The 26262-nt window shown below is 44.7% G+C and overlaps 2 protein-coding genes across 7 annotated transcripts in view; one reads left to right on the top strand and one right to left on the bottom strand.

Annotated features, from left to right (window-relative positions):
- PTER (phosphotriesterase related) overlaps positions 1-14109 on the top strand; it is a 29249-nt gene extending 15140 nt beyond the window's left edge. For all 6 annotated transcript variants that reach the window (XM_077304562.1, XM_077304568.1, XM_077304563.1 and 3 more), the window contains 3 exons: positions 1127-1392; positions 5651-5791; positions 10570-14109. In XM_077304562.1, coding sequence (XP_077160677.1) covers positions 1127-1392; positions 5651-5791; positions 10570-10780 — 618 coding nt within the window. In that variant the 3' untranslated portion in view covers positions 10781-14109. The remainder of the gene's footprint in view (positions 1-1126; positions 1393-5650; positions 5792-10569) is intronic.
- On the bottom strand, positions 13552-24292 carry C1QL3 (complement C1q like 3). Its single transcript, XM_077304569.1, has 2 exons — positions 23249-24292; positions 13552-16517 (listed from the first exon to the last, which is right to left on the bottom strand). The coding sequence occupies exons 1-2, from the start codon at positions 23834-23836 to the stop codon at positions 16338-16340; spliced, it is 768 nt and encodes a 255-aa protein (XP_077160684.1). The 5' UTR covers positions 23837-24292; the 3' UTR covers positions 13552-16337.
- Positions 24293-26262: the final 1970 nt, after the last annotated feature.

The raw sequence follows: 26262 nt of genomic DNA, 5'->3' as shown, positions 1-26262 counted from the left end.
AAAAATCAGTCATCCAGTCTGTGGATTGATGGGGAAAAGGACACTAAGGAAGTACAGCAAATCAGAACTGTGAAGGACAGCGAATCAGAACTTTTCCAACCCTGCACAGTGACTGGGAACTCTTCATAATATTAAGGAGGCAGTTCAAATGACATGTGCCAGTTGTGGCCAACTCCTAAACCAATGATATTGAGTGTATAAATACCCGGAGCCAAACCTTTTAGGTATAATTATCTATGTAATTGTGGCGCAGAGTGGTAAGGCAGCAGACATGCAGTCTGAAAGCTCTGCCCATGAAGCTGGGAGTTCGATCCCAGCAGCCGGCTCAGGGTTGACTCAGCCTTCCATCCTTCAGAGGTTGGTAAAATGAGTACCCAGCTTGCTGGGGGGGGGGGGTAAACGGTAATGACTGGGGAAGGCACTGGCAAACCACCCGGTATTGAGTCTGCCAAGAAAACGCTAGAGGGCATCACCCCAAGGGTCAGACATGACCCAGTGCTTGCACAGGGGATACCTTTACCTTTACCTTTTATCTATGCAATTTAGCATCAGTTGCTTCCTTGGATGTTTGAGAAGCAGAGGGCAGGGAGCGGGAGTGACATCTAGGTACTTCAGGTGTTTGGCTTTATCTATGGAAATATAAAATTTATTTATTTATTTGGATTTTTATACCGCCCATTCTTTACAAATGTCGTCATTTGTATACCCCCAGTTTCAAACACAAATAAAGTGGGAGGGTATGGCTTTCAAACACTTAGCCAATTATAAGGCTAGCATTATCTGACAGTAGTTATATATTTGAAGTGACCACAAGATGTATATTAAAATTTAAAAACCTGTTATATTGTGCCATTCTACGTAGCACACAATCCCTTTCTCAAAGCTTTGCTATTGTGAATAGTTCCTTTTATGTGTTTTTGGAATAGCATTAGGCTTTAATACCTTAAATTTCTTTTTCTTTTTTTTTTGAGAAAATAAGAGTATTTTTGGACCAGTGGGAAATGTTAGAAGATGATAGCCCCTTTTGTTCATCTTTTCTCTTTCCGTATGAAATTGATTCACTTAAACTCTTGATACTATGCTGTATAAGAAGAGCTGTTACTAAAAGGACGTTTATTTTCCCTAGCTGGCAGAGGTTATTGTTAATGAAGTTACCAATGGAGCAGATGGAACCAACATCAAGTGTGGTGTAATAGGAGAAATTGGATGCTCTTGGCCTCTGACAGAGAGCGAAAACAAAGTACTTCAAGCCACTGCGCACGCCCAGTCACAGCTCGGCTGTCCTGTTATAATCCATCCTGGCAGGCATTGCGATTCTCCTTTTCAGATCGTTCGGATTATGCAGGAAGCTGGGGCTGATATCTCCAAGGCTGTCATGTCTCACATGGATAGGTAAATGGCCTACTCTGCAGGTAAAGGTATCCTTTGTGCAAGCACCGGGTCACGTCTGACCCTTGGGGTGACGCTCTCTAGCATTTTCATGGCAGACTCAATACGGGGTGGTTTGCCAGTGCCTTCTCCAGTCATGACCGTTTACCCCCCAGCAAGCTGGTACTCATTTTACTGACCTCGGAAGGATGGAAGGCTGAGTCAACCTTGAGCCAGCTGCTGGGATTGAACTCCCAGCCTCATGGGCAGAGCTTTCAGACTGCATGTCTGCTGCCTTACCACTGTGCGCCACAAGAGGCTCATATCCTCTGCAGTTATGGGGTCTCTAAATTTTTTCATTTACTGTCCCTAGACAGCGGAGATTCTGAAACATATTACACTGTCCCAGCCAGGTTGAATTGTTGTTAACTTTGTTTCCCTTTTAAGGGCTGCAGTTTTACAACTGTGGCAGTTCTATATATTCTGCATCCTTTGCATCTTGCTTTGGTGGGTCACTTACAGATCCTGAAACCAATTGACCAGCGGTGGAAATTGTTAAATCCTGATGAAATCAAGAAAGCAGAGACTAGTATGCCAGCCTGAATGGCTGGTGGGTTGCATTGCTCATTAGAATATATTTATGTTCCTGAGCTCCTTCTCAAGAACCTAGAAAATGATTGTGCTTTTCAGGTCATGTTAGGGAACAGCTCAGTGCTGGAACACTTCAGCAGAGTGTTGCAACAATATTTTCTCAGATCTTTTGAAGATGAATTCTAAGCCTATTGTGCCCTCCAGGTCTTATTTTCCTTGGGCGGCTTCTTACCTTCCAGGTTTGATAGACCCTCATCACAGCCTCCTCACTCTACACCTGCACATGCATATGCACAGTGAGAATGGCCTTCCACCCCCAGCTCCTACAACCTTCTCCCTCTGTGCCATTTCTTCTACAGCAATTGCAGAACTGTGATCCTGCTTTCTCCAGGGAGGGCACATTGCATATTTGAAGAATATATGAATTCTGGCGGCATGTTAAGCCCCTTGCCAATAAAAATTGTTACACCCCCACCATTGCAGCTGTCCCACGTATGCCTGATGGGACCCATGAACCAGTATGAGAAATTCAGTATAAAACTGCATACTAGAGTTTCTACTGGATTCAAATACCTTTGTCATGTTTCATCATACCCGTCTTAAATGTTAGTTTTCCTATGCAACGTGAAGTAATATGCTCTTGTTCTACACTGGCAAAAATATGCATTGGATGAGACACTGGATAAGTGGAGCAATCTTTGCACCGAGATGCTGATGATACAGTCAGATATTCATCTGCCAGATTCACTAACAGGCCAAGCCTATGCATGTTTATTCAAAAGCAAATTATTGTGAGTTCACTAAGGGATACTCTGATAGGTAAGCATGCATAGGTCTGTGGCATATCCACTTTACGTGCATGAATGTGGGCAGGCGTTGCTGTAGAATCATGCTACCTGTATACTGTTATAGAGTTGGTAGGGATTAGAGGTCAACTAGTCTAGCCCTCCATAGAAAAAAACATGCTCATTGACCCTCTTATGCCCTCCCCTCCATTCATTTCACATAGCCAGGGCCGTGCTTGCTACAAACAGGGAATAGTTGGGTTGCAGAAACCTACAGGCAGAAGAATTGTCTTCAACCAACTCGAGGACGAGGGTTAATCTATGCTACAGAATAAGGCTAGATCTCATACCCCAAGCCAGTGTCTTCAAACAGTGCAGTTCTTTTTAAAAAGAGAACAGAGGAATGAATATTCCCTTCCTTTCAGCTGAGAAATATGATCTGTTTGGCCACGGCAGGCTTATGTGACCTTGTGTGGCTGATTAGCTGGCAGATAGCCAAGTATTGATTAGCAATATGAACTGCTGAAGGCTAAGGGCTATTTGTGGTCATACAGCTGCCATTGGTTGAATGTTTGTGGGGGCAATATTGTTCTTTGTGCGGGGCTTGTCACCGAAGATCCCCCACACTCATAAGCCCCTTACTTCAAAACGGTTGGGCTGTACCAATGGGTGGCCTTACCGAAGCCCACAAATCAGCGCATGTATAATTTGAACCAGCTTCGCAAATAAATTTACAAATGCTACTAACACGCGTTCCCATTCCAACCCATATTAATCATTTGTGGCACTGAGAACCTAAAAGGAAGTCCCAGCTGTCTTCCAGATTGTGAACGCTTCCCTGCCTGGTTGTCTGTAAGTGATTCTTGGTTGCCACTGGTGACCAGCCCAGGAGTTATTAATAAGCTTGATTTAAATATATTTCTTTACCTTCTCTATATGTAAATGAGCTCCTGTGAATCCTGCCTATGTGAGCTTAGACAGGGGAAACAACACATTCATATCGGTTACCACAGTGCTTTGGGTAACAACAGAGCCTTGAGCTGTTTCGGATCTGTAAATGGAAGCCACCCCTCTTGCAAAACCCTTTGAAAGCCCACTTGTGAAAGAGTCTGTAAACTGTGAAGAATATTTAAAAATAAAGCTTTTATTAATTACAGTTGGCAATAACGAGGCTCCTGCTGGTGACAGTTGTGTTTGAACAAGGGTTTTCTCTCACTCGTCCCATCTGTTCTTTCTACTTGATCCTGCTGTTAAGTCATAATATTGAATTTGTGACATCAGTCATTTCCATGGCAACAGACTTATGATGCAATTAAACAAGCTCTAATGACTTTGGTGGCATTAAGTAGAAGGAGCACCTAAATATAGTTGGGCAAAAATTCGGTTTTCAAATTGGGGATGCGTTGCACCCAGAGTTTTGGGAGGCAGACAGGGAGGGGTCAGTAGGGTGCAAAGTCTCACTAAACTCACTTTGTCTCTCCCTTTCGCCCCCCTCCAATTTTAGGGCCTTTTTAAAGGTAAAGGTAAAGGTATCCCCTGTGCAAGCACTGAGTCATGTCTGACCCTTGGGGTGACGCCCTCCAGCGTTTTCATGGCAGACTCAATACGGGGTGGTTTGCCAGTGCCTTCCCCAGTCATTACCGTATACCTCCCAGCAAGCTGGGTACTCATTTTACCAACCTCGGAAGGATTGGAAGGCTGAGTCAACCTTGAGCCGGCTGCTGGGATTGAACTCCCAGCCTCATGGGCAGAGCTTTCAGACGGCCGCCTTACCACTCTGCGCCACAAGAGGCTCGCTAGGGCCTTTTTAAAGCAACATTAGAGAGTAGGCATGAATTCTTGCCTTTACTCCAGCTATGCAGCTCCACCAGTCAGATTTAGGATCTCACTTTGAAACTAAATTTAAGTAAGAGCAACATTCTCTTTCTGCAGGTATATTTTCATGCTATTTGGCTGCCCCTCTATGAACAGAGCCAGTTCAATGTCCAAATAACCCAAGCAGCTGCGTGCAGCAAACAGGAAGAATCGTCTCTGCGATATGAGCCCCTTTTGTCCATGTCCAAGAGAGGCAGTAGCCAGCAAGAGCAGCAGAGGGAAGGGTACTGCAAGTGAGGATGCCAGGGCACAAGTAGACTTGCAGTTTGCCTTGTAGTCTGTCGGATGGCCAGGAAGAAGGAGCTTAGAGTGGCAAATCTGTTGACTCAAGCCAGCAAATTGTGAGCAAAAGTAGGGGCAGGGGGGATGAATAAGGTTTATGTAATGACATTATTAATCAGAGATACAAAGTATATTTATTTGTATAATTTATGGTGAACGTATTCAATGAATCTTTTTTTCTTGGGTGGAGACACCTTTGAGCTCTTGACCAAGATACGTTGGTAGGGCTTCCAAGAGCTTATAACAACCAAAGATCCAAAAAAGCACTACCTCAAATAATTACTATCTTCAGTGGTCAGTATACTAGCTTTAACTCAAAACTTTTCCATTAGTAAATGGAACAGAGGTCTTGCACCTAGTCTATTAATCAGCAATAAATCTGCAAAAATGGCTTTTTGTCTTAATTAAATAGGCATACCTGTTTTTTACAATACAGAAAATATTTATAATTGAATATTTATGAGCTCCCCACTCACTGACCTTAGATTGTAACTGAGTAGAGAGAAAAAATTACAGCAAGAAATCTTAACTGGTAGCCAGTTTTTCTAATGACAAAACAAATGTTCATGGAAGACCAATATCTCTAGGCATGACATTGTCTGAATGCTGAGATCTTAATGTGTTACGTTCCTACTCTTTGAAAATTGGAAGACTGTTTTAAAATGAGACAAAATACTTCAGCCAGCAAGATGGCTCTAAGTATGTTAACACTGTTAACACTGTATAAATTTATATTGTGATTTGTGCAGAACTATATTTGATGAGAAGAAGCTGCTGGAGTTTGCAGAACTGGGATGCTACTTAGAATATGACCTTTTTGGAACAGAATTCATTTTCTACCACATGAATCCAGATATTGATATGCCGAGTGACAATGAGAGAATTTTAAGGTACGTATGATGATGTCAGTTCAGCAGTGGAATAGGCTGCCTAAGGAGGTGGTGAACTCCCCCTCACTGGCAGTCTTCAAGCAAAGGTTGGATACACACTTTTCTTGGATGCTTTAGGATGCTTAGGGCTGATCCTGCATTGAGCAGGGGGTTGGACTAGATGGCCTGTATGGCCCCTTCCAACTCTATGATTCTCTGATTCTATGTCATAAATGTATAGCTCCTGAAATGCCGACCGGAGCTAGTCTTAAGAAACCAATTTATGGGGTGTAAGTTCCATTGAATGAAACTGCTGATAGCTCTCGTATTTTTCTTAGTGTTAAGTCTTGCTATTTTGTCACAAACGTGTGGTGCAAACCTAAGGCTATCTAGCCATGAATAAGAGAACAAGAGAACACTGAACTAGCATTGCATTAACAGCTTCAATCATTCTACTGTTATTAAATTTGAAGAAATCCTTGGTCAAACTAGACATTACACCAGCTTGACTTCTGTATATATCCTGGCATGTGTCCCCCCTCCCCCTTTTATGCACACATACTTTCCTGCCTGGACTGTTTTTTCCATCTATTTTTATCCTGGAGTGACTCAAAGGAGTTCAGTAGCCTTTGTTGGGAGAAAACTGATGGGGAGAAGCAGTTTCAGAAGGAAAATAATTAAAGCATTTGCTGGCAGGGGCTCATGGGAATTGTAGTCCATGGACATCTAGAGGACCACAGGTTGACTACCCCTGCTGAAGAGTCCTCATAAGTCAGCTGTGACAGTGCATTTCACCACCAAAGTCAATGGATTTCTAGTCTTGAATCCTGATTGATGATGAAAACAAAGGAACTGTGCAAACAAGGGGAGGAGCATTCTGTTCTGCCCATGTCAGGTTAGAGACTGCTCCAGATCTTATACAACAAAGATTTGTGCGTCTTCCATTCCTTCCCAAACTTTATTCACTCAACTGTGAATTGAGATATGAAGCGAAGACTGGCCACAGAAAAACAAAATTTGAGTCCATCGGCACCTTTAAGACCCACAAAGTATAATTCTGGGTATAGGTTTTTGTGTGCATGCACACTTCATCGGATACTTATCTGATGAACTGTGCCTCTACTTGTCTTGAATAAAACTTGGTTGGTTTTAAAGGTGCCACTAGACTCAAAACCTTGTTCTGCTGCTTCATACCAGCACAACTACTCATCTGAATCTGGCGGCAAAAGAGTGCATGTTTCAAGGTATATTATTTCTGGATAGTATATAATCACGATTGCCAGGAGGCCTGGAGAAAAACATCCTAGCCTTTTACCAGAGACTTAGTGTGAGGAAATGGGCAGCTGAAGCTTTTCATGACATTGGGGTAAATAATATCCTGTTTAGCCTCTATTCAAAGGATAGGGCATCTTTTCTCCAGCTCCCATTGACAAACGAAATGCTAGCACTGACACTAATTGCGCACAGTGACTGTTACCAAACACGTAAGCCTACTCCTGACCTGTGTCTGTATGGGAGAATAAGGCAATTTGATGACTGTTCCGGGGTAGCAATATTTTCCTTATATCTTTCTGCTGTCTTCATCAAAAGTCAAGTTAAAGTAGGTGTTAAGTAAAAGCATCAGTGCTGTTTAAACTTTCCCCTGTTGTCCTGCCCTGTTACAATGCATCGTGAAATCAGTCCTAGAGCCTCGGACTCAGTGTGGTGCATGAGATGTGGTTGGGAGTTGTGCAGATAGAAAAGATATTAAAAGTAATGGCTTCTGCTGTTGATTATTAACAGTAGCTTTGTGCTGTGTGCAATATGCAGTGTACGTGCAGCATTCCCATTCTTCAGCTACAGCAATTTCTTCTTTAAACTGGGATTGAACAGAAGTGGTGGAGGATTCTTACAGTGATATAATATTGCTTCTCTCCCAGAATTGTGTATGCATTTATGCTAGAAATGCCATTAAATGGCTGAACATACTAGGACAATGGCAGGATGGTTTTGAAATTCATAGTCAGCTCATGTCTGACTTGCATTCAACATAAACTCATACAAATTAAACTGCCCCCCTCCCCACGTCTCTTTGTATAAATATTTGAGGGGGGAAATGTTTTTCAGGCATACTCATGTTCAGCTTCAATAATGCTGAATAAAAAGATATGTAAATACGCAGATGTGTACATGCATCTATAAGTATGTCTCTCGTGACAGCAGTTTTGCCCAGATATCTTTATCAATGTATTGGTGGTTTGGTTCAGTAACAGGGAGAGGTGAGATAAATTTCCCGTTGAAATCAATGCTGCTTGCTTTCTTGCTTAAATCACTAAGGATGCCAACTGCCTGGAGGGAGACAAAAAATATCCTGAGATGTTATTTACCCAGTGATGCTGTTTACCTCCATGCCATGAAAAGCTTAAGCTGCCAGACTTACATATTAAACATCTGTTAAAAGGCTGGGACACCATTGTGGAGAGGTGGCATATAGAGTGGCCAACAGGCCTGTAGGGAAGTGTGAGATGGCTCAACCTACTACAATGCTCTCAAAATAAATTTATATTAAAGATTTGCAGTGTAATGCTGATTAGCTCAAATATACTTGCAGTTATAAGATGAAACTCTGCTCATTTATTAGAGCAATACTAGCAACTCAGTTGTTGCTGTTGACCAAATCAATGAAAAGGAACTACACCATTGATTTCCCAATGTTACAGATAAGAGAAGAACGAAATCAGCAGGCCAAAATGATAAGTCTCACAGCCACTCTTGTTTGGTGTATAAATCATATAATTTCTGGGCAATCATGACATGGGGGTAAGTATATATTACTGTTAAATGGATTACAGACTCTGCAGTAGCGATCATTGAAGAAGTTTTTGAAAACTGAGAAAATATACCTAGGAGCCCGTTCTGATTGCCCAGAAATTATATGATTTATACACCAAACAAGAGTGGCTGTGAGACTTATCATTCTGGCCTGCTGATTTCGTTGACCAAATCAATGTATTGCCTGATAATATTTCTCAGACTGATGAGGAGCAAATGCCCAAATAGTCCATGATTGAACAAAATTTAAATGCAGATCACTAATGTTCTTCTCCAACTTTTTAAACTGACCAGACCAAACAGGCCCACCAGGATTTCTGAACTAGGCATTGAATAGGATTTGCAGATCACAGCAAACCAGAGCAGTAATGGGAGAATCAGGGATCTCGCACATTCAGGGTTTAGGGAGCAATCATAAGTGAATCTACTCATAAATAAGTCCCATTTTATTAACTGGGGCTTATTCCTAGAAGACTAAACGCCCTGAGCCGAGAGGGAGGGCAAGCATATAAATAAATAAATAAGTGTACTTAGAATTGCAGCCATTGACCGTTTATGCACTGGAGGTTTCATGCTGGGCTGCAGGCTGGAGTTTTAATCGTGGCAGGTTGCCCCACCTCTTTCTGCACCCACATGGGGGAGCATTTGGCCTGGTGCACCTCATCCGCCCCCTATTTGTGCTCCCGCACGGAGCTGGGGCAGTGAAGTTCCCAGTGCATAAACGGTCTTTGAGAAGCGAAACCACTGGTATTAATAATGCCTTTACTAGGCACAGTCTCTTTCCTGCATCAATTTTTCATTAGTGGTTTGTGCTGATACACGAGATAGCCAAGAGAAGGGTTTTGCCATCACATGATCAGGCTCAGCAAAGAGGGTGCGCAAAGAATTGTTCTTCAAGAGACAGTAAAAGTTAAATGGGAAAAGTGTAACTCTGCTTGGGACGGTACTGTGAGGTTTCCTTTGGGTTAGACAGCAGTCCCACATGGGGCCACATGTGACAGCATTCTCATGGCTGCCACATGGATGTGGATGCAATTTTAGGGTGGTTTAAGAAACGCTGCACGTAAAATTCAGCACAGCGCTCGCTCATTCTCGCACACATGCCTGAGAGTGCTGAAGCAGATGTTGGGGGGGGGGGGGGAATGGGTTCAACCATTTTTAAAAAAAATATTCTTTGATTTATACCCCATCCCTCCCGGCATGCCAGCTCTTGATAAGATGCAGGCAGAGAACAGGAACATCTCAGACCACTGCACTGTGGGCCTGAGCAGGATTTTCATTGTGGTGGTTGTTGTTGTTAGGTGCAAAGTCGTGTCCGACCCATCGTGACCCCATGGACAATTATCCTCCAGGCCTTCCTGTCCTCTACCATTCCCTGGAGTCCATTTAAGTTTGCACCTACTGCTTCAGTGACTCCATCCAGCCACCTCATTCTCTGTCGTCCCCTTCTTCTTTTGCCCTCAATCGGTCCCAGCATTAGGCTCTTCTCCAGGGAGTCCTTCCTTCTCATGAGGTGGCCAAAGTATTTAAAGAAGGAAATGGAGAAGGAAATGGCAAACCACTTCAGTATCTTTGCCATGAAAGCTCTATGTACAGTTCCAAAAGGCAGGATTTTTAAATCACCTTAAGATACCAGTGGTACCCTGGGGCCACAAGGGCACCATACCGTCTAGTTTGGCACTCAGGTGCCAGTTACACAGAACTACTGCTATTTCCCAGCCAAACTGGTAGTTCACTTCTCCCTCGGAAGCCAACTTGTTTGTAAATATTGCCCCTGACCATTTTGCCTTGATTGCATAGAATAATCTCGACTATTATTACATCTCAGTTCTTTTTTACCTGCTTATGCATATATTCTTTTAAACATAGCAGACTACATCCCCTTATTAATAATACTGTTTATATCTATATTCAAGAATTATTACTACATTACCATCAGATTAATATGAGTTAGACATTGACAAATGTGCATTATTTGTATTTTGCAGAATTCGGATGTTGATCGATGAAGGCTATGAAGACAAAATTGTAGTTGCTCACGACATACACACAAAAAATAGACTGAAGAAATACGGAGGGCACGGCTATTCCCATATCCTTGAAAACATAGTCCCCAAAATGTTAGTCAGAGGCATATCACAAAATAAAATTGACAAACTATTGGTAGAGAATCCCAAACGGTGGCTGACCTTTAAGTAGGAAAAATAAGTTTGGGTATGATACATGGGAAGCTTCTGAGGTTATATTTGCTACCAGAAAAAATGGTAATTTGAAGCATGAATTCTTTGGATAAACCCGTAATAGTATAATCAGGTTCCCAGAAATTTATCAGATTTCATTTATAATACAGCAGGTGCTCTTTCTGTATAATGTCAAATCCATTCTTTGCATTGCAAGCTCAGGTATTGGTTTAACACAAGTTTTAACTATAGCAACACTTGTCAAATAGAAGAGAGTCATTTAAGTCTTCCCTCCTGCAGATACTCTTGACAGCCTTCACAACAACACTGTGCTGTGCCAAGGTTGCTGTAGCAATTATGAGGCCTTTTTTTTTTGCTTCAGGATGCAATAGTACTAGAGCCCAGCCTAACTTTTGCTAGGATCCAGAGATCTTAAGTACCCTGTTTAGAATTGCACAGAAAAGGATATGCACGGGAGTTTTCGTTTTTAAAGAAAACGTTCTGCCTCAACTCGAGAGGTGCCAGATGCCATTCCATTGAGCTCCCTGGTCTTCAAGAGCAGCACCTACAAGTTGCTCTTGAAGGGTATAGGGAGGGGGGCGGGCTTGAAAGATTGCAGTCTGTTCATAGAAGTGAGAGGCTTTTGGATCCCTCCTATGAGCAGTTCAATAGAGCACTTATACGTAAAGGTTTTCCAAATAGTGATCTTAAATATGTACAATCATTCAGTTTTAAAGATGTATCAGTTGCATTCATTCAGGAATCCACAGCCGAATCCTATGCATGTTGATTCAGACGTCCAATAAGCTTAAAGGTCTTACACCTGAGTAAATATACATAGTATTGCAGCTGTAAGTGGTGATGCATTTACTGACTTAAATGGGTTTCTATTAATTACTGGCGTTACTGCTAATTAGTTTGATATTGTTTAATGCTCAAGGTTTCATTTTTAAAGTCACATTTATTTTAAATAGTTCTATACCAGTGGTCCGCAACCTTTATTAGGCTGCGGATCGGGGGGGGCAATCCAGCTGCCGCGCATGCGCGGGGCGCAAACGCACATGTGTGGACCTGCTGCGCATGTGCAAAAGTGCCACACATGTGAGTTTGCGGCTGCGCATGGCACAAACGTGCATGCGTGGGCTTGCTGTGCATGCACGTTTACGCTGGCGGCCACGCTTCCCACTCCCCCCCTCCTGCAAAAAGAAGCTTTCCGGGCCGCAAGCTTGCGGCCTGGGAAGTTTCTCACTGTGGGGGGAGGGTTGGGGAGAGGGAGCTGCGGCTCGGTGGTTGGGGACCACCGTTCTATACAATGGAAGATGACAAAGCATAAGAGCAATCCTACTCAGCTCTATTTAGTAGGGCTTACTCACAGGAATCTGTTTTTAGGACTGCACTGCAAAAATACTATGGAGAGAAAGTACCTCCCTATACAGGCTCAGCCAGTTACTGCTGGAATTGCCCCCTGGAAGGCTGTCGGCTATGTGAACGGGGATTAGGGTGGGAGTGGGGACGTCCCGCAGATAAAAGTTTTGCTACTGTCTGGACTGTTGTGTATATTTTTATGTGTTTTTTTAAAAAAGATTTTAAAACGTAAACCACCATGAGCCAGCTACTAACAGGAGTAGCCATCAACAAGTATAAATATTAAATAAATAAATAGATTGTAATAGCATTAGAATGGATTGGGGGGAAAATGAGTATTTTAAGGTCTCTTACTATCCACTGACCACAGTGCCCTTTGGAGCATCACAGCCTGGTGAAATCTGCCATTGTACTGCTACAGAGTGGGGCCATTTCAATAGAATCACACATGCCTGTCTTTGCATGAGAGAACAGGCTTCAGTGAACCAAACCTATTGAACATCAGGGTGGGTTTAAAAAACAAAACAAAAAAACAAAATAAGCTTTATGGAATCAGAACAGAACTAGATTCACTCTTCCTGTTTTTTAAAATTTCTTAACACAAATGGGAATAGGAAATACCCAAAGATCAAATAAGTAACATAGTTTAATGAGCTATTATAACAAAGCCTATGACTTACAGATAAGTCTGTTAAGACTTATTAGTATTAGTGTTTTGTTTATTAAAAGCTTTATTCATATTGGTGGACCTAAACAGAAATCCTGACTTATCTAAAGAAAAGTTCAGATCTGTTAAAAATGGCAATTTAATGTCAAGGGTTTTATTGTACTGCCAAACGTGCGTAGCTTTAGAGATCCCGTGGCAGTGAAGCCTTTGCATTACTCATATGAGTTGTGACTAGCTATAATTCACAGCGACTTGATTGACCCCCTTTGTGCATTATTTAAGGAATGCGTACGTTCACCTTTTCCACCAACTGCATCAGGATCAGCAATTGAAATCTCCTGAATGTCAGGCAGCTTGCAACAAGGCGAGAGCTGCCATCCTGAAGGCTGGCCCTTTGGCACAGGTGTACCCACTCACTACCTCTCTGTAACACGGGTGCTGCCTTCTTGAAACATGCCCTTTGATACTTTTGAGTAGATCTTCAAAAGTTTTGCTACCAACTAATGTATACCAAGTCTTGTCTCCATCAAGCACAATGGAGACCTGTGTTCCTCTGTCAAAAAGATGCCGTGCTTACATTGAATTTAAGTTTTAAAAAAATCATTGCATTGTAAATTGATGCGAGCACTGAAAGCAGTGTATCCAGAAATCACATGGTTTAATGGAAATTGCTACATAATAAAACGACTGGTAAAACACAGAGAACTGAATGACTTTCAGGGGAGGGGGAAGAAGAATGACAACAGTTAGCGGTTGAGTGGATTTTCTCCCTTTAATAGCTGACTTACAAATGCTTATAAAATGAGATATTGTAAAAGAATGATATTTTGGATAGTTGAGCAAATAATATGATTTTTTTAATGACATTTAGGGTTTTTTCCTGTTGGTAACAGAATCTATTAAATGGAGCAATTAGATGTCTGGCTATAATTTTTTAACGTTCTAAATCAATATGAATCCCCATTTTCATCTTGGATGTGCCATAATGTGCTGATCCTAAACACCTCTATCGGCAAGTAACTCCCTGTGGGTATCTGTGGGAATAAGTGTAAATGCACACAGGACCGGGATGCAACAAGCAAGGAACTTCTTTAGAGACGGATTCCACAGTAGAGTTGCAGAGTCTCCTAGAATCGCTACTATAAATCGGATTGTGATTATTTTTAAAAATAGTTTTAAAACCAGCACCTTATTTCTATAGGCATTACTTGTGACAAATGTTTTTTATGGAAATAAAACCAACACATCTCTGTTACATGTCTTTTGATATAAGAAAAATAGGTTTGAATAAATATGACTATCACATCTGAAAATTTCCTTTGCATATTTGTTTTACATCTAATAATATGCATATATTTCATGATCCCACTATAGCAAGGCCTCTTTGCACTGGTCTAAAGTTTAGTTCAGCACCCTAAAGTTTTCATGACTTCCCATGTAATGGTCCCATTGAAGCTTTTTTTTAATATATAAAATTTAAATATTTATGTTAAGCAAAATAGAAACTAACTAGAAATTTATATACAAGATGAATTGCTTCACAGCACTCATTCTTGCCTGGCTTAAAATAAACAGGACTTTAAACTTATCTGAATATTCACATATTTTTTAATGAAAACACACTGGAGAAAGTAACACACAACTGTGGATTCTGCAGAGGTAAATCTGGTTGGGGTAAATCTGGTTGGATGTCATCCTTAATTCCCAAGCTGTAAAACTGGGGAAATACTGTCCTACATTACAGGACTCTTACTGAGCTGAGGCTGGGAAATCAGTCTGCACATGACTAACACAATTGCATATCTGGTTGTGGTAATGATACAAGGTCTTGATATTGTGATGCTGTAGTAGTGCAGTTTATCAGCACACCCGTCTAACAAGTGCCAACACAACCCACACTGTAATTAGACTACAGGGATGCTTTACTAATCCTTATAGCCAGGTCCCAACATTATATCTTTGTCACATGACTAAGGCATCCTTCACCCACCCTGTCGCACCCCAAGATGCACGAAGGTAATTTCTAAAGTACTAATCTTCGCAGCTTCAGCATGTGCAAAGACAATGGCTACATGGCCAGGGCTAACTGGTGGATTTCTACTGTGAGTGATAACTGCTGAGAGGGGGGAAGATCAGAACTGGGTAATCAACTCTACTCCCTTAGTTCTGGTATTTATTCAGGTACCACAGCACTCTAGGAAAGGAGCTCCTCCCGAAGTTGTACATGTGTGAATGGGTTCCAGGAAACTGAAACATGGATTTAGCTGCCAGTTTATGAAGTAAGGCAAACAGGTTGCAGTTTGGCAGCATTTAGTGGGGTGAGGGAATCCTTGTCTTGGCCTAAATGACCCTGGAGGTCCCTTCCAACTGATCAAGAAACTGGGCAGTTTCTCATAAACCAGCAGCTGTAAGAGAAAATGCTGCCATTGGGGGCACTGCCATGATGAGGGGAAACATTATTTATGACAGGTGGGACAGGTGCTAATTTTGTTAAATGAAGACCTAGGAAGACCTAGGAAGGCAGAGGGGAGGTAGTGTCTCAGCAAGCTTCACTAGATGGTTTACTATGGTTTAAGCACCCAATTGTATACCAGATGAAAATAGCAAGCTGAGTTAACTAGCATCGCTGAGGTCAGTATATGGTGTTTTAAGATCTAAATTATATTTTTGTATTGCACTGAACAGTCTCCTGCTTTTCTCTCTTGACATCCTGTTGTGATAGAGGCTCAGTGTGCACATGGAACTCTTGCTGTGTCCTGACCGCCCATTCATTTCCAATCTGCCTGTGTACACTTAATTTGCACATGCATTTTGTTCCCTCTTTAAAGTGAATGGGACAGCCTCTTGGGGTGGTGGAGCTCTCCATGCACACTACAGCGGGTGTCTAAGGAATCTGGTGGCAGGACAAAATGCGAGAATCAGACAGAACTGTGCTATGGTAGTACGACAACCTGGACATGCACCCAGAATCAATGAGGCTGTAGCTAAAAGTTTGAAGTAGGAAATTTTCTATTTCTAGATGAGAGGAATGGACGTACAGATGGTTCCTTCTGCAGGATTAAACAAAATTCAGTAACATCTTCCTTTTATTGTAAAATCATTCCTCACCACATACTATGAGTTGGCTCCACACGCATCATTGTTAGCAGGTAAGTCACAAAGACCGAAGCTGATGGATGGATAAAAGCAGCAAGATCATAGCACACCGAAGTATCATATATGCTTGAGAAATAATTCAGTGCCTTAAAGTTTTGTTTTTTTTTCTTATAAAAGTTGTGATGTATATAGGACTTCATTCACATGGACACTAACAACAAGGAGTATTTTGCTTTGGCGATTGTGGGTCACACATCTGCTTAACTTGCTCTATTTTTTTAAAACACACTTTCTCTGGGTTGCACAGATGTGAATCAGGTAGCATTTTGCCCCCTTAATGAGGTGTCTACAGCCAGTATCCTCTGGGAATCTTGTTCTGTTGACTTTGCCACGTGAATCCATCACTAATGCTCAGAAGAATGTGATTTTAAGTTTTTGATTCCTGAAATCAGTCAGCATAAATTATAAATCCAGAAAACGTGCTGTATTTGTTGTTGTTTCCTCCATGTGCTTTTCCTCCATCTAGTTTTATGTAGACCTCATCTCCTGGCTCCAGGTGTAGAACGACGCTGTTACTGGCGTAATCGTAGTTTTGATCCGCATCTTGAGCAATTGCGCTTGCTCGGACCTAAGGGAAACAGACGTGCAAAGAATAAAATAGTTTATCGCGTTAATATGCTCCAATATTGGGGAATAGAACTGGGAGGGTGGGCACCTACAGATGCTCTTTGAGGCATAAACTGTTGGTGGATATTTTCTTCAGCTATATAACTGATGTATTATAGTAGACTTAGGCTGTGCTCCTAGGGATAGTTTCCTAGGTGTAAGCCTACTGAATAATCCCTACTTTGCATGGCGTTTTCTACCATAGCAAAATGTTTGAACTCAAGCCTTCAAAATGTTTGAACTCAGGTTTGAACTCTATAATTAGGTTGGGTGTGTAACCCCACCACCACCACTTCTTCCTAATCCCCCAGTTTTCATTTTCCCCTTCTAAGAAGCTCAGGGTAGCCTGTATGATGGTGATTCATTTATCTTCACCTGCTATGTTGAAAAACTGTGACTGGCCCATGGTCACCTTGGGACCTTATTTATCTGTATTTCATACATTAAGAGCCTCTTGTGGCACAGAGTGGTAAGGCAGCAGTCATGCAGTCTGAAAGCTCTGCTCATGAGGCTGGGATTTCGATCCCAGCAGCCGGCTCAAGGTTGACTCAGCCTTCCATTCTTCCGAGGTGGGTAAAATGAGTACCCAGCTTGCTGGGGGGTAAAATGGTAATGACTGGGGAAGGCACTGGCAAACCTCCCCGTATTGAGTCTGCCATGAAAATGCTAGAGGGTGTCACCCCAAGGTGACCTTAACCTTTTACCTTTTTATTTCATACATTCTCCCATCATGGAACTCAAAAGATGTTTCCCTGGATGCCTGCCATTCAGGTGCTACCAGACCCGGGCCTGCTACATCATGTGCCTCCCAGACTTATCCAGGGACCTTTTAAGGATGAATGGGAATTCAAACTAGTACACACTCCTCAAAGTCCATCATTTTAGCTACCATACCACACTGATGTCCTTGTTTTAAAGACGGCAAAAAAGGACTGGGAAACTAGGGTTTTTAAATTGTTCATTCAAAGAAGTTTTTAAGGAGTTTAAGAATAAGCCAAAGATATTCACCTATCACAAGCCCACTATGTTGGTCTTAACAGTACTTTGGGCCATGGCCACTTTCCAGAATATCAGATTTATTTTATAGGTAGAGGAACCTAACATGGAACCTAACTTGACTTCTATTCCTTAGGGTCAAAATCAGACCTGTTACAAGACAAATAATGTAAAATTATTGTAAGAGTGCAAAGAAGGAATGAGCACACGATCAATCGATTTTGCATCCTCATCCGCGGAATTTTAATGGAAGCAGAAGGAACATGACTTCCCAAAACACATGCTTAATTTGTTTGGCTTAATTAATAAAAAAACTATTCATTAATTTAATGTAGGTTTATTTTCTGACAATCATAGATGATCTTGAGTCCTTTATCGCACTTGTTTAGAAGAAGTTAACGAAAGGTTTTATTTGCCTTTCAAAGAGTACTTTCTTGATACGATCACCATATTAATAAAAGATTGTCATTGTAAAAGCCTGCCCATTCAGAAGTGCATCTCGTCCAGTTCAACAGAATGTGATTCTAGTTATTTATACACAATTCCTTTCCACTAGTAAATTCCATTACCTTTTTAGTTGTATACGATTTATGTTAGTGCAACAACATATCAGCCGCTTTGTAGCTTGTCTCTATTCTGCCACTGCTCAACAGAGCGGTTGGTGATTTAGAGGTTTTGCCAACCTGAACTAAGAAATAATGCATGACTTAGCATGCAATAGGCTGGATTCTTTTCTTTAAAAAAATCTTTTTGGAATCGGGGGAAAAAAGTACAGTAAGTCAAAAGATTTCCATGCTTGCCTTTCAAAAACATAAATAATGGGTTTTCAGATTAAATTTTCATGTGGTATGATCCCACATTAATACAGAATGAAATGTTAACAATAGGTAAGGCTATTCACCATGCCAATGCTCATAGGGTATTATAAAGCTTAGAAATCACACAAGCAGGAAAAAAACTGCTCTTCTGCATCATATAGGAAGGTTCAGAAAGGCTTAAAAGATTTGTAATTGCCTAACATGTGTTCTAATTTAAGATGACATGCTGTATAGTAATATTGAAGGCAGTCCTCTTCCAAGTCATGGCTTCAAAAATATATATAAAAAGTGACCACTCTTTAAGCACTATTTATCGAATTATAGAAAACTTCCAAAGGATTAATGACCAGCTGATACCACGGGTTATTCACCCCAGAAGTATGCATCTCTAAAAAAGTTAAACGCTCTGAGATCATTGCTGATGTTACAAACAGTAAAAGAGGAGACATATTTTGGTAATTGGCATTACCACAGAATGAGTTGCAGAGGTGATTCTGTTTTACTACATCTGGTTAAATAATTACTCATATTCTATTAGTACTGTATTTAAACGTGACATTTGGGATTTATGTAACATTTTATATCACTGCTGGTTTTTCTGTCACAAGGTGACATGCACTTCACTGGCTTTGGCATGAAACATGCTTCATGTATCATTATAAACAAACACTGTGTAAAGACAGCAGGCCTACACTCCACAGCAATGGACACGGCACTAAAAGAATGATTTATCGACTGAGCTCCTAAAAATACTTTGCAGATTGCAGTCATTTTGTGTACAGCTACAGTGCCTTGCAAATGCGTTCACCTCAATCCCATTTGCAGTATGCTACTTTCATGGGTTCTGCTTCTTTTGTGGGCGGTGGTAGCAGCCAATGCAATTTCGTTTTAAAGCCGATGAGGACAGTCTCAGAAGAATCCCAAGTGTCTTGCTGTACATGTGTTAAAGGTATCCCAAAATTAAACAATTAATGCAGTGTACATTGCATACGTTTCATGATTGCTCACCTCATCGGGTTATAGAGGCAAACAGGGACATTAAAACTGCAAGCAAACCAATTATGTTATAGTCTCAGCACTTCTATATTTAAGCTGTCTAACTATTAAGGAAGGCAATGTGTTACTTGGGAGTCCTTGGGATATTCAATATATGCTGCTATTGAATGATATACAGGTACAGCACAGCAGTGTTTTCCTACAATATAGATCTGATTTTGTGTGCTGTTTCCAAATGAAAATTCCCGTTTTGTATAGAAAACTACTCTCACCGTTCATTAGTTGCCAAGATCAAATCACGGTCTAATATATCCAATTCATTAAAACTGCTCCTGAATATAAAAAAAAAAATTGGCGTAAGGATTTCTTACAACTGCATAAATATAATCTAAATTCAGCACTGCACAATCAATATTTGTCCGTTCTGTTTGTGTAGGGTCTAAATTAAGCAATTTATAAATGTCTGGGATTATGTACTTAGACTGTCTTTAGGCTGATTTTAATATTTATATTCATAAAGATATGCCATACACTGTGTTGTGTTCTACTTTTATTTCCATCGAGTGTTAAAGAGAAACAATGCTTTCTAATAAGCAAAATCGCCAAGTTGGATGGTGAACTGAAGTGTGTAAAGACCTGGCTAATTCCCTGTTGCTGTGTTTACTGCTGAACCAGTGTGGTCTCCTCTTTAGAGGCACTGTTTATGGTAGGCTTTTGCTAATTTGATTAATTGCTACTGATGTCCCCATAATTTCATTTTTACAGTACTTGTGAGAAACCATAAACAAAAGGTTAAGTGGCATATTAGATTAATTTACCAGCCTTTGATGGCTCCATCTGTGTTCCTGCCTGCAACGGAAAATTGAAAGGGCTTGAAAAAGACTCATCTGGTTACGGTACAGTGGTATTCCCCAGAACCAAGGTTCAGCAATTTCTGGTTTATTATTCCACCATGAAAGAGGGGGGGGGGGATTCCTACAAGTATTATATCTGGGCGTGGAATCCCATGTTTCAGTTTTGTGAACTCTTGTTCAGTACACAGCAAACTATGCTCACTGCACTGGTTAACTTTCTGCGTGTTTTTTTCAAAGAGCAAAGACTTGGTGTGGCCTAAGATTCTGGCGGGAATGTCTCTTAACATGGAACAGTAACTAACAAGCACTCAGGAAGAATGTCATTTATTGCTCAGAACAGAGCCCAGCATGCTATTACCATGAGATAAAATGTTTATTATTAATGAACATAAAATCTGTAATTCTTCCAAGAGAAATTATCTGTAAAAACTAATTTGATTTGCAGCAGCCGTAGTGACCGTTCCAGTAAATTAACAGTTGCTTATCATACTATTGACAACGTTTACTAATTTGCCACTAATTGAGCTTTGCTATATATCTGCACTCTCATGATTCTTGTTCCATTTTGTCTGAGGAAGTGTGCCTGCCTACAAAAAGCTCATGCCTTGAATAAATCTTGGTTGGTCTTAAAGGTGCTATTGGGCTCCAATTTTTGTTGCGTTGCTTATCATGTTTGTGGAATTACATTTTGTAATGGCTTATGATTATGCACATGGCTATCGTGCTGATTGTACTTCAATCATAAAACATTTTGCAGGACTTTCATAGCAGCCAAGCCATTGCTGGCGCAAACTCCCAGCTAATTTTTCTTGCAGTTATCCATCCTGCTTACTCAGATAATAACCAGTACAAACAATTACATGCACGTGCTAAGTATGTAAAATAGCAGATTTACAAGGGCCAGATCTCAGGGGACTGCTTGAGAGCCACTCTATGCAGGCAACCGCAGCACCACTTAAACTAATGAAAATGGATGGTCCCTGTGTCTTTACACTATAGGCTTTCGTGATCTCTAATGTTTGGCCTATGAAAGACTGGGATGGGGGTGGAAGGCACTGAAGGCTGACAGAGCAAATCTGCCTGGTTTGCTTTTGTCTGTTAGCCAACTACCTGAAAGGAAAACAAAGACAAACAATATATTTTGTCCCAGTGGCATTGCAAATATATCCTGGGTAATACCAAAGTGTGTACTTCCTTCTCCCACCAATGCCCCCATACAAAACTTCACAATTAACTGCCATGCACATATTTACTCCAGTCTACAGCAATTGAATTCAATTGGTTTAAACTGGAGTAACTGGGCATAGGACTGCAATCCAAATTGTGGATGAGATTTAGGTTTGTGATCCCATGCACAGCCACACTGGACTCATCCCCATTGTGTTTTGTGGCGCTTCCTCCTGAACCCTGTATTGTCCTGGCATAACAAGGGTACACTTCATTTCCCTTTCTGTAAAGCATCTCTGAGAAGCCCTTTATCCCACAGAAGTCCTTGTTTGCCATACTAGTTGCTGTAGCCTCCCAGTCCAAGGTAAAGAGTTCCTTTTCTTTTCTTTCTTTCTAAAGGGCCAAAGGTGACACTTTGCTTTTCATCCTGACACAGGGAAGTGGTGGAAAGGAGGTTTTGGGGAGGCCTCCACATCTCCCTGGACGGACCCCCCCCCCAAGTCCCCCTTTGCTTGCATCCTAGGAAAGGCCAGGTGCGTGAAGCAGCCCCCGCGGCACCTCTCGCGCACGCCTCCTTCCCCCCCCCCCGGGGGAGCGGCCCAGGCGAGCCAAGTCCCGCGCTTTCTCCTCGCCCCCAGCACCGCGCGCCGCGCAAAGAGACGACGCCTCGTCCCCGTCGGCTGCCCTCGCAAAAGCAGAGCGCCTTGAGGAAGGAGGGAGGGAGGGGGGGGAGAGAGGTGGGGGGGCGCACACAGCTGTCCGCCCCCGCCTTCCCTCTCGCAGAAGGGCACCCCAATCGGCCAGGCGGCTGCATGGGCCAAAGGCCGGCCTGCGGGGGGGAGGAGGTTTTTTGAGGCGGGAGGGAGCCAAAGGTCAAGCCCCCTGGCCTGGAGTCATTCCCAAGGGCCTCGGCGGCTTGGCTGGGGGGTTGCTCCTGGCTGGGTCTGCAGGGGGGATTCCCCCCCCCCCGCGGAGCCTGCAGCGCCGTCCCCACCTTCTCTTCCCCCCCCCCGGCTCTCGATGGGCTGGAGGCGAGCGCGGGGCGGCTGTTCCCGAGGCCGGCCCCACACCCTCCGTGCCCTGCTGCGCGCTCGTGCAATGCCGGCTCCCCCCCCCCCCTACACACTGCCCCCGGTCTCTCCCGCCTTCTGCCCGCGCCGCTTCACTCTTCGCCTTGCTTGGGTGACGATGGGGGGCGGGTTTGGGGGTGTCTGCGCAAACTCCGCGCCCAGTGAGGCCACCAGCACCCATCCCTAGCCCCGGAGACCACCTCCACCCCCGGGAAAGGTCGGGACTGTGCCAAGAAGTCACGCCGGAGGAAGCGGCAAGCAGGCGCGACCTGCAACTCGGTTCACTCCGGAGGGAGCCCTCGCCCTCGCCCCGCGGTTTAGCCCTCGACTCCCGCCTGTGCTCCCCTCTGGTCCTGACGGCGGGAGGTTCGCGGCTGCCCCTCCGCCTGAGGCAGTGCCAAGTACGTGGGGCTCGTCCCAAAAGCTCCCCGCGCTCAACTCCCCCCCCCCCAGATAAAGTTTGAATGCAAGAATCTCGCAAACTTAGGGAATCAACCATTAGGAACTCTCCGCGTCCCCGTCCCCCCCAGCGCGCTCCACTGTCTTTAGTTCTGTTCCCTTCATTCGTGGGAATATTTCCTCCTCCCTTCCCCCCCTAACTGCACCACCGGCAGAAATGCAACAGGTGCAGCCCCACCTCTCACCCCCAGCCGTGGCCACCAACGCAGCAAGCGGGTAACGCTCCCGTTGGGTTTCTGGCAACTGCGCGACCGTGCCAAGCCCCCCCCCCCTCCCCGTAAGTTGTGCTGGGGAAAGTCCCCGCCCCGCCCGCCCCGTCGGGCCGCCGCGCACCTGGTTGTTCTTGCAGAGATCGGCCCACATGCTGGTGCCGTCGCCGCCGCGCATGAGCACGTGGTAGGTGAAGAAGTAGATGCCCGGGATGGAGCAGGTGAACTTGCCCGTCGTGGGGTCGTAGTGGTTGCCCAGGTTGGTGACCACGTCGTCGAACTTGAGCACCTCGTAGCCCTCGTGCTGCCGCTTGAGGCCCGCGTAGAAGGCGATCTTGGGCACGGTGCTGTAGGTGGCGGCGCTGATGGCCCCGGCCGCGTTCAGGCCCGGCGCCCCGGGCGGACCCGGCAGGCCCTGGCGGCCGGGCTCGCCCTTCTCGCCCGGCGGGCCGACGGGCCCCGGCGGGCCGGGCTCTCCCGGGGGCCCCCTGGGTCCGGCCTTGCCCGGCCGTCCGGCCTCGCCCTTGGGGCCCTGGATGAAGGTGGGCAGGGACTGCATGAGGCCGCGATCGGGCGTGGCCGCCGTGCTGGGCGCCTTGGTGCCGCCGTAGGGGTCGCACACCATGCGGCAGGTGCCCAGCATCTCGTAGTGCGCCGACGTGCCGGCCGAGCTGACCAGCACCGGGATGAGGATGACGAGCAGCAGCACCATGACCACCCCCAGCGCGCCGGCCGCGATCAGCCGGCGCCTGCTGCCCACCAGGCGGCTCAGGGCAGGGCGATCCTCTTGCCTGCTTTTGGACAAAATCTTGATGGCGGGGCGGGCACCTCCTGGAGCCGAAAACACCGCGGGGCAGCCTCCCCGCGTCCCTGGGGGCGTCGCGCCCTCGGCCTCCCGGCGGCGGGGAGGGGCGTCCTGCGCCAGGTCCCGCGGCCCCGACAGCCTCGACCGCTCCGCCGCCCGGCCTGGCCTGGCCCACCTGTGGCTGGCGCGCCCGCTCCCTCGCCCCGCACAGGCGCCGCTCGCACTTTTATGCTGCTGCCGCCGATCGACTTTTCCCGTCCGCCCGTGCCAGCTCGAATCAACTTCCCCTTCTGCGCCTCCTGAGCGCCGCTCTCGCCCTCTCTGGCTCCGGCGCTGCCTTCCCGCGGGTTTGTCCCCCTCCCCGCCTTCACTCACTCATTCATTCATGCCGCGCTCCTTTTTTCTGCAGCGACACCAAACTCTCCGAGGAGGGCAGCCGGGAGCGGCGGGAGATCCCTGGGAAATTCCTGCTGGCCCCGGGGTGGCCGCGGGGAGACGCCCCTTCTGCAGCCTCGGCCGGGTCCTCGCTCCGCTGGCCGGGGATGCTCTTCCGCCGCCGGGCTGCCTGCCGAGAGGGAGGCTCGCTCTGCCTGGAGCTGCACGGGCGGGGAGGACGCTCACAGCCACCTGCCGGGAGGAGAGGAGGCTGGCGGAGACGCCGGACTCATTTATAGGCACCCAAAAGCGCAGGGAAAAGGGGAGCCGCCTTGGCATCGCATCCCGGCATCTGCTCGGCTCATCCCACTCGCGGAGAGTTTGGCATCTCGCTGACAAGTGTGGGGAAATGTTTGCCTCCCCTCTTTCTCCCTCTCCCCTCCCCCCTCGCTCGTGAGCATTTCCCGTGCTGAGTCCGGAGTGATGACAGCTCTCTCGCCCGAGCGGATCCAGGAGGGGCTAGAGATCTACTTCGCACCTTTTGGGATAACCTTCAGATCGCTGATCCAGAATGTAAAAGGTCACCCTGCGCTTCTTGTTTAATGGTTCCCCCCGGCGGCCTCTGTCTGTCATGTGAAATATCACTTTTAATACAAGGGCAGCCTGTTTCAAGGCACCCGGCAACCCAGTGGAAGCTGTTGGAACAAAGCACACCTCCCCTCACTTCTTTTTTTTGTTTTGTTATTTTTTGCTTTCCAGTTTTCATTCCGTTCCATATCTTCCCAAATCACATTACAGGGTGGGGAGAGGAATCTCTCCTTTCCTCCTCTTTCTCCTTTACAAACATGATCAACTCCCCCCTTAAAATTTTTTAGAAGTAGATGAAGAATCACACCGACCCTGATCTTTTCTGCAATAGGCAACAAGTGAAGGACAGGGAAGAGATTTCTGTGCTCTTTCCTAAGCAGGGATAGTGGCTGTTTGAGCAATGGCTCTTTCCTTTCATAGCTTCTCTGGCCCCGCTTTTTGGGTTGATGGTGGACATGTCTCCCCCCCCCCCCCCAATGGGCCATTCAAGTTCTGCCTCCGAGATCTCCAAAGCTGATTTTAAGCAAGGGCTGTTTCCTGGCAATAATAGACAGAACAAGGCTGCATAAAACAAATAGGCAGCATTGATTCTTAAATCATACTTCTGCATCCAGAAGCAACTGGATGTCAATCAAACATGGATGACATTTGCCTGTCAATACAGGGATGATGGCTGGGATAGACTGTGACTTATTACAGTGGGACAAGAATCTGAAATGAGCAGAGGCAGCGAATCAGGCATCAGCCCAAAGAACAGCATCCCCAATGAGCGTCCATCCAAGCGCTGCGATCTAGTCTAGGGGGGGTCCAAGGAGCACAAGTCCCTTCTTTGTACATCTCCCTCCTTTCCCCCCTTTCTTTTCTATTCTGCAGCACAATAAGGTCAAAGAGGCAGACAGTGGGGGGAACAAAGATCCATCGATTCTTCCTTTTAAGCAGAAATGTCAGCAGCTCTGTTGGTTTTTCCCCGAGAGAATCAAAACCAAAGAGTGTGTTCAGGCCCCACCACTGAGATGGGCCAGCCCTACTCCTTATCTGCTCAGTGTGCTGCTGATAAAAAGTCTCAGCTCCTTGCACTTGTAAATACCTCCCCCTGCCCTTTCTGATTTTTGTCAGAGTTCAACCTTTAATAAAGTTATCTCGCAAAGACACAATCCGGCAGCTGACTCCCTTGGCTTAAACTCCCATGCCATCCTGTGAAAGGAACTGGATGGAGCATGGCTTGTTTATCCTACAGTGACTTCTCCAAAGGAAGCAGCAGGAGACTCAAACACAATTTCCTTTCATGACAGAGAATAATGTACATTCCCATATTCTGTAGTCTGCGTGAATATTGATATTTTGTTTACACCCTCCGATAAAGTCACGGC

Source organism: Paroedura picta, chromosome 11 (genome assembly GCF_049243985.1).
Source record: "Paroedura picta isolate Pp20150507F chromosome 11, Ppicta_v3.0, whole genome shotgun sequence".
Classification (NCBI taxonomy): Eukaryota; Metazoa; Chordata; class Lepidosauria; order Squamata; family Gekkonidae; genus Paroedura; species Paroedura picta.
This window is presented reverse-complemented; position numbering and strand designations above follow the sequence as displayed.

What these genes read in the sequence shown, in the direction of transcription:
- C1QL3 (XM_077304569.1), bottom strand. Translation starts at nt 23,836, where the DNA reads ATGGTGCTGCTGCTCGTCATCCTCATCCCGGTGCTGGTCAGCTCGGCC. An exon ending in ATCTCTGCAAGAACAACCAG is followed by an intron (nt 16,518 to 23,248) that starts GTGCGCGGCGGC and finishes TGTTTCCCTTAG; the next exon opens with GTCCGAGCAAGCGCAATTGC.